The sequence below is a fragment of the Chelonus insularis genome, unplaced genomic scaffold, assembly GCF_013357705.1.
Source record: "Chelonus insularis isolate UGA/USDA-ARS -01 unplaced genomic scaffold, ASM1335770v1 contig_139_pilon, whole genome shotgun sequence".
NCBI lineage: Eukaryota > Metazoa > Arthropoda > Insecta > Hymenoptera > Braconidae > Chelonus > Chelonus insularis.
In genome coordinates, this window is record NW_023276379.1 from 1,193,564 (window position 1) to 1,202,745 (window position 9,182).

Below are 9,182 nucleotides of genomic sequence, written 5' to 3' on the forward strand. Positions count from 1 at the left end.
AAGAAATTAGCAAGAATCTACGATAAACCAAAATGTTGCTTAGTTGAAATTCATATAAATATAGATGATACATAAAATAAAAATTCTTGTTTATCGAAGAAAAGGATAAAAAGATTATTGTTGTATTACTTAGCATTCAATACTTAATTATGCCTATATAGTTGAGCATTGATAGTTGAACTGCATTATGCAAAAACGAATCTCGTTATATCGAATTCCCCACATAGTTAAATAAGTTTTTGCATAACACAAACATTTATGAAAAAAGAATATTTCATAAATGTTACATATAAAATTTGTCACAGCCATAAAACTTTTTCAATAAAAATAAAGCATATGTCAAATTACATTTTAAAAATGTTTGAATATCTCATTAACGTTCTATGAAAATGTATGTTTCGCTTGTAATGATAAACTTAAATTTTTTGATTGTAATTTTCTGTTCATTAATACTCATAACTGAGCAATCGATTATTTCATTATAAATACTATTATGATATTCGTTTAAAATATTGAACAGTGAATTATAAAGTTATAGGTAGTTGATTTTTTCATCATTTCTTAATTTTGATGAATCATTTTTTTCATAATCAGTAATTTAGAAGCTGCATGCATTCAACAACTTGATAATAATAAAATATAACATAAAAAAGACGGGAATGTATCAGTTGGAATATCTACAGGATCATCTACGTTTTTTTCTTATATTTTTGTGAGAATTGATCAGAAAAACAATATTAAATATCATAAGAATAATATAATAAACAAACAGTTCTCACAAAAAATATATGATTATAATTAAATAAAAATATCATACCATTTAAAAATGGCAGACATATCGTTATATTTATATCATTTAGGTAATGCAATTGGCTTGCAGTATGCAACTATGAATTAGCCAATTTAAAATTAGTATGTAGAGTACTAAATAAATTAGTTTGTCACTGAAAAATGATATATACAATTTTCGATATCACATTAACTATTTTTTACATAATAATTGGTTTAAGAATTTTTTAAATTCAATAAAGAAAATATCAGATAATGAATAGCTGATATTTTCTTTCGAAGAGACTTATAATAAGCATTATTAAATAGCAAAAAATAATAAACTAACAATTTTTAGGATTCAGTGTTACAGATGAATAAAATAAAGACATGTTCTTTTATATATATTTCGAAACCGAACTTTTGTTACAATCTTGAAGAGCGACGAAATAAATTCCAAATACCTTTATATTGTTTCATTATACTTCATGATGAATATAACATTATTGTGAATTCAATTCTTATTTAAAATTGCGTCGCAATTCGCGTGATATATCCATTATTGCAATAAGTCATAAAACTATTCATCACTTTTCACTCTTTTGTTGCTGTTTTTTACTGTAACTATTTCTTCAAGTTAAATCTAAATTCATAATTATTAATTAACCTACATCTACATATAGAATATTGATATTAATACATGTGGCATATCGAAAAAAAAAGTTAATTGTTGAATGATACTACTGTATGGTCACAATATTTACTGCATATGCAATAAAATTACTTATTTTTTTATACCAACTAATTCATATATATATTTATATATATATATATATATAGATAAAAGTAATGTCTTTAAAATTAATGTGATTCATTTATAACATTTTTTTTGTAAAAATCTTTGGGTGCCACTGACAAATCTTATATTGATGACAACGATGATTACTAAATTATTGTATGTGAATGAATATGTTTTTTTCATCATTTTCGTTATTTTTTTTTTTTTACTTTTTTTTTATCATCTAAAGAAAATGGAATAAACTGATAGTATGTTTTTGTCGATACTATTATTTCATATAGTCGTAGACTAAATTATAGAATTATTTAATGTCTGGAACGATGTGAAGAATCTCCTCGTTCATCACGTCGATCTCGTTCACGTTCTCTTTCACGTTCTCGTTCTGGCTCTCTTTCCCGTTCTGCTGGTCTTCGGCTTGTTTCTCGTTCACGTTCTCTATCTCGTTCACGCTCCCTGTAGCGATCGTCATAATACCTAGACAATATACATCAACGTATTATCTAGCCTCAACACTTAAACTATGGCCATTTTTTTCTATTCATTTCTGTAGATTTACAAATATTTCCTTAGAGCAGAAACGGAAAGAAAAAAATTTACAAATTATATACAACAATCGTAGTTTTAATATTAATAAATTTTTTCATATTTATTGATCATAAATATACTTTTTTTCTTGATCATACTAATTACAAAAGTTTTAATCATAACATATAGTTATTGAATATTAGAAAAAGTGTTACCTAGAAGGCTTGGAAGATGACACAGGTGCCGTTTCAGAAGGCTCTTCTTTTACTCTTGGTCTAGCTGCCTGACGAGTTGTACTATTCAAAAATTTATTTTATATAATTTACAATAACAAAACTAAACTTATTTTAATAACAAAAAATCTAAACTGAAAATGAAGTTATTACAATTATCTGTTTTAAATAAAATCGTTTTGCAAATCAATCATTACTTGTTCTAAACGTATTGTATCTAATTAACTGCTCGATTTTTTTTATCATTTTTCAATTGCAAGAAAAAATGTTTTTTTTTACAATAACTTATCATATTTAGTCACATTGATCTCAATCTATGACATTTAAAAATATTGTATAATAATTTTAAAAAATAAACGAATTGGCATTTCGATACATGGTGATAGAAAATTAATCATAATTACACATGAGTTTTTACATTACAAAAAACTGTCAATGAAACGTAATACAATCACACATTTATAATTTTTGATACATTCTTAATTTATTAATTATTTCGCATTAATTTTGTTTTCTTCTAGTCGTTAGTGAAAGAAAAAATTAAACTTTAACACACTATCACAAAATCATGACAAGCACATTTATAGCTGTCAATTTATTAATAATTTAACAGTAATTTTAATAGAACTTCTCACAGTTCATTGTTCATGTTTTTCTTTTTAATATTAATGTTTATAAAATATTAAATCAAATAGAATTTGATAATCATTCGTAACATAAAATTTTAGAAAATTTGATTTTCATATTTTGTTAAAAATGTTTTGTACTCATCGATAATTTTTTTTTTATAAAAAATTAATAAAAATTAACTTACCTCTCTTCTCTGCTTCGTTCTCTGTATTCTCTCTCTCGTTCTCGTTCACGGTCTCGCTCTCGACTGCGGGATCTCTCTCTCGGATAAGATTCATTGTAGTAGCGTTCTCTTTCACGTTCACGATCACGATCACGTTCACGATCTCTATCTCTATCTCGTTCACGATCTCGATCTCTACTACGTTCCCGGTATTCTCTTTCACGACTTCTTGATCTATCACGTCGACGTCGATGGCTGCGATCTCTATCACGTGATCTCGAACGTTCTATTTTAAATATATTCCATAATTATTAGCATGATAAATTTTAAATTAATCATCTTTAGCTCTATAACACAAAAGTTACTTACCACGACGAGCAGATCCATAACTCTTAGTTTCAACACCACGTAATGTGTCTTGAAGAGAACTTATCAAAATTTTACATCGATCATCACCGGCAACTTTAGATTGTTTAATCAAAGATATTGCAGTAACCAAAGTTTCAATAGCGCTAGCATATTCACCAGCTGCAGCGTCCGAAACTGCACGAGCAATAGCAGAAGATGAAACAGTTCTATTACGATCCATAATTACTTCAAATTCTTGTTCTCTGATTTGAGGTGCGTCTTCGGGGCGATGATCAGGTCCTGGAGTGCCATATGGAGGCTGAAAAGATAAATTTTCAAAATTAATGTCCAAGTTTTATTTGATTATGTGTATTTTTATGAGTTCTTTTGTAAAAAATATTTACTTGAGCAGCCGGATAACCATGAGGAGGTGCATGAGGTGGTCCATGCGGTTGTCCATGAGGAGGTCCATGTGGAGGGCCATGAGGAGGGCCGTGTGGAGGTCCATGAGGTCCACCAGGTGGTCCACCCGGATGTTGTCCTGGATGTTGGTGAGGACCTTGTGGGAAAAATGCAGGATTGACATGAGGAGCTGGACCTCCGGGTGGGCCTTGAGGAGGTCCCTGCGGAGGTCCACCATGACCTGGAGGTGGTCCACCTGGACCTGGTAACATACCACCCATGCTTCCAGGTGGCGGTCCACGTTGAGGCGGTCCTTGACCGGGTTGTGGGCCTTGCATATGTTGATGTTGAGGAAAACCTGGAGGTCCTTGTAGTTCATGCGATATACCTAAATATTGAAAAGAGCTAATACTTGGATATTTAAATAAAAAAATACTATAGAACTTGACATACCAGGCGGTCGATTCCATTCAGGACGAGGTGGTGCACCTCTTGGGTCTCCAGGGGGTCCGCCTGGATGTCCAGGTGGGCCGCGTGGTGGTCCTTGACCTGGTGGACCAGGGGGTCCTCCATGAAATTGCTAAATAAAAAAAAATTTGGGTTGAAATATATAAAAAAAAAAACGTTCACCAGTTTCTGAAATATTTACCATTCCAGGAGGTCTATGTTGGCCAGGGCCAGGACCAGGAGGTCCTTGTTGTGGTGGACCACCAGGTCCATTGGGTCCTCGAGGTGGACCGGGTGGCCCATTAGGTCGTGGACCATTCCAATGTCCCTGTTGATAACCTGGCGGTGGTGGTCCTTGATTTGGGTGTCCTGGCATGTTATGATGAGGACCTACTGGACCTCCCATAGGAGGTCCATGCATACGTGGTGGGCCTTGTTGTCCTGGACCACCAGGTCCGGGAGGACCTCCCATTCCTGGCGGTGGCATTCGTTGTGGCCTTACTCCTTGAGGAGGTCCCATCATCATTCTCGGGCCATGATTCTGTTGAGGATGTTGGGTATGAGGTGGATGTTGTGGATGCTGTTGATGAGGTGGCATTTGTTGTTGATGCTGATGAGGATTATGAGGCCGTTGATTTTGATTTTGTTGTGGAGCTGGTGCTGGCCTTGTTTTACATTGTGATTCAAACTATAAATAAAATCAAAAATTGATTATTCATGTAAATTTAAATTATTATATTAAATTATCTTAAAGTTTATTATTATTAAAATATTTTTAAAAAAAATTTTCAATAACCTGATTCAATGCCTGTTTCGTAGGATAGGTTACAACAGGATTTTGACCGTGTAATTCTTTTTTTGAAAGTCTTTCCATACAAATTCTCATACTTTGCTCAGAACCCAAAGAAATAACACAAAATCCTTTAGACTGCCCGTTAGCACGATTTTCAAAAAATTTAACTTCAACAAAGTCCGATACTCCAACACTTTGAACGGCATCTGTAATATCTTGATCACTGGTCCACTGTAATAATAGTAAATAATAAAATATAATAATTCACTCATTAAATATTCTTCTTCTGAACGTTTGAGGTATAAAAAAAATTACACTCACCCAAGTTAAATTTCCCACATAAAGTTGATGTCTTCTTCCAATTTGATTTGGCTGTATATTATTGCCTAATTGATGATATGGAGCATTTCCATTTGTTTCTTCACTTGTCGCATTTGTAGTATCTGCATCACCGCCACCACTTCCGCCCCCAACACTAGTGCTGTTAGCACCAGAAACACCTCCATTTCCCCCCGAGGGTGCCGCAATCACATCATCATATAGATCAACTCCATCCCCAGCAAATTCATCCTAGTAAATACACAATATTCATTTTTCGACATTGGAAGATAAATAAAATAAACAAATTAAGTAATAAACCCGTACTAATAAAATTATCATCATCGAAATCCTACATGACTATAATTATTAAATATTATATTCATGTGCAAAATTTTCACATATAAATTTGATGATGGAGCAAATAATCTTATGATAAACAAGGGTAAATATTTTTTTTTAATCATTTTAACAGAAGTTATTGATAAAACTTACTACTTCGATAACTTCTAAAATTTTTATAAATTGAATAAGACGATATTCATATTGTCAACTCCATTTTGCTTTTCTATGTACTGATACTGATCTTAAGCGAATCGAACATAATTAAATAGAAAAGTATCGAATAATTATAGAAAATAATTAGAATACTAATGTTATATAATTATAACTTGAGAAGTTAACTTTTTTCACGAAAGTTAATTATTAAATAAATTTGACTCATATTGAAAAAATACTTTATGCGGTATGTGCCGCTTCAAATAAATCGTTATTGTCGCCCCATCATGACGCCGTACTCTCCAACAAAAAATATCGTGTTTCTACACTTTCTACAATTACGGATTATTTATGAACAAATAAAAAATAATAATGGCAATCTTTCAATAATATTAGAGTATTAAATTTCAGTCAATTACCTGGGCAAAATCCTGTTCAAGATCATCGGCGTACAAATCAATGTCACCATCCGCCATTTTACGCACACCGACGCTTTACTGCTTCGATGAAAGCGCCAAGCATGTGTCTTCTTCCCTAACTAAACCATGAACTAAAATTTTATAGAGAAAAGAAACTATCACTTGAAATAATGCCAAATGTGCTCTATAGGTGGCAGAAGAGTAAAATGCTCGAATTTTTAAAATTCATTATCAATTTAAATTCAATTTTATATCAATTTTACATTAACATATAATATTAAAAGTAAGATTATTATTATTTCAATTGAAAACAGTAGGTTATGATAAAATATTTATCAGTTTCTCTTGTAGTAATATTAGAATCTATAAAAAAATATTGAACATACAATTCATTGAATAACATTTACTGAAAATCAGGAATTATTTTACTACATATCAAAATAAAAATAATAACAAAATTTATTTTATAAGGTTTTAACTTTATTTTCTTTATCCTAATAACTAAGCCATTAATTGCAGATAAAATTCTCGTTGATTTTACATTAAAGACAAAAATACGATCTAATATTTACAAATGAAGTGTACAACATAAGCATTATATTGTTTGTTTTCTGCGAAAAATTAGACATTGGAATTCGTTATAGTGGGACACACAGTGCAGACGTATTAATGTAACACTTTAACAGTCGCATAAGTAAAAGTAGATAGTAGAATACTATTTAAAAATCTTATTAATATTTTAAAGAGTCATGATATTGGATTACGTACGAAAAATCGATTTCGCAAAAAATATGTTTCTTTTTATCTTTTTCTTGTTTACTTTGCCACATTGTTGTAGTATTTATATCTAATGATTTGTTGTGTCCAAATATAACGAATTAAAGATAATGAATACCAAATAGTAATAATAACAAATTTACATATATATCTCGCAGTTAATGATTTTTCTCAGAAAAAATCTAGAACACTTACTAATGAGTTGAAATATTAGTAGTTCTATTTACAGATGAATATTACCTACAAGCTAATATAAGATTTTGTTAAACATAAACATTTAAAAATAACTAGAGGAAATCATTGTGTTTTTAAGATAATCATAGTGACATAAAGTTGTTCATAACATAATGTTTATATGTTCTATGTATAAATTATTATGGAAACTTGATTGAAATCAATAATACTTAAACACAATTTGTTTTAACAAATAATTAAATAATTACATTATAAATTTATTCTATCATGATAACCTTTGCATTCAATAAGTATTCTCATCATGGACATTTTTTAATCAATTATTATTTCAATTTTTTTTAATCATATTTTAATTTCATTATGCCCCGAGCAGTATGTCATGTATAATGTCATGATATATTTAATATTATTTTTCTACACATATGCAATAGTATAATATTCTAAATAACAATTTAATTTAGGTAAAATGTAGGCCGCACTACAATTACCTTCATGAGAACAAATGAAACTGGATCTATGAAACCATTTTTGATGTTTATTATTATTGTTATTAATATTATTATTATTATCATTATCATTATCATTATTATGCTTATTATTGTTGTTGTTTATTTTATATTATATTTATTGTTTCGAAAATCTGAGAACAATGAACATTTGGTTATTACGAAAAAAATATTTTAATAACTGTCCATGTGAATGCGTTAATTGTGTATACACTTTCCTCACTCTGTTATCAATTGATAATAAAAAAATAATGCCGGCGGTAATTGGGAAACCGTGATACAGAAAATAATCAATCATTACACTCAATATACTGTTGTAATAATTTCCGCATGTAATTTTTTTTAATAAATAAATCTTTGATTCTTAATCACACTTCCCATTACCATTTTACATTGTAATTGAAAACTATCGACATATATGCACTTTTATCACCAAACTGTAATAATGAATAAAATAGTTTTTTTTTTATTATTTTTATTCACTTTATTTTTAAAGAGAAATAACGTTATTCACGTCATATTCTTTAGGACGGTCAGTCAAAACTTCTTGCAATCATTCACACCGCACAATTCAAATGAATGAAAGATCAGCAAAGATGTTTTGAAATTAACAAATTTATTTTTATCATCTAATATTTAAAATTAATTTGAAGTTGAACTGAAAAATTTCTCGCACTGGTATTTTTTAATTATTTTATTTAGCAATATTGAACATTATTTTTAATAACATATTGCAATTGTAATAAATGCGAGGACTATCCTATAATTAACATTCATTTATTCTATTACATATTACACTTTTGGAATACAATTTGCCATTAATTGAGAAAGAAAACAAATTTCATATATAAATTCTTTTATGATTAACTGATTTTATTTATACGATTATTATACCATCTGACAGAAATACTTTTAACTTTTTATTTTAATCATAGATACTTCCAAATTTTTACATTTTTTCTTTTTTTGTAATCCATTAGCATTTTAAAATATTTTGGATGTATTTTCGTTGTTGATTTTTTCAACGATTAACGTTCAATTTTTTTTATTTTTTCATTATATTATCAGTAAACAGAGAAAAAATAATTATTATTACCTCTTTTTAAAACCTCTTGAGAGCTTTAATTAAAATTCTGATGGAATATCAATGTACCATTTAAAATCCTCTTAGTTATCTTTCTTTTATCAATTAAAGACAATAATAAAAATTTTCCTTCATTCAGAAGAATATAATTTATAAAAATTCCTATTTTTTATTCAACATTGCAATGAGATTATTTTAAAAATAATTGTCGATTTTTCTTTGACTATACAACAGAAGTGATACATGCATTTCAAATAATCACCTTTCTATACCAGCT

At 29.1% G+C, this 9,182-nt stretch overlaps 1 protein-coding gene across 1 annotated transcript; it reads right to left on the bottom strand.

Annotated features, from left to right (window-relative positions):
* Window positions 1-1,420: 1,420 nt before the first annotated feature.
* Window positions 1,421-6,482, bottom strand: Cpsf6 (cleavage and polyadenylation specificity factor subunit 6). The gene is made up of 10 exons (XM_035096211.1): window positions 6,344-6,482; window positions 5,430-5,678; window positions 5,112-5,339; window positions 4,518-5,003; window positions 4,322-4,448; window positions 3,871-4,235; window positions 3,488-3,785; window positions 3,140-3,404; window positions 2,308-2,388; window positions 1,421-2,041 (listed from the first exon to the last, which is right to left on the bottom strand). The coding sequence occupies exons 1-10, from the start codon at window positions 6,398-6,400 to the stop codon at window positions 1,873-1,875; spliced, it is 2,325 nt and encodes a 774-aa protein (XP_034952102.1). The 5' UTR covers window positions 6,401-6,482; the 3' UTR covers window positions 1,421-1,872.
* Window positions 6,483-9,182: the final 2,700 nt, after the last annotated feature.

Coding starts and splice junctions, on each gene's coding strand:
- Cpsf6 (XM_035096211.1), bottom strand. CDS start 6,400: ATGGCGGATGGTGACATTGATTTGTACGCCGATGATCTTGAACAGGAT. Junction 2,389..3,139: donor GAACGAAGCAGAGAAGAGAG/GTAAGTTAATTT, acceptor ATTTTTGAATAG/TACAACTCGTCAGGCAGCTA. Junction 2,042..2,307: donor TCATCTTCCAAGCCTTCTAG/GTAACACTTTTT, acceptor TATATTGTCTAG/GTATTATGACGATCGCTACA.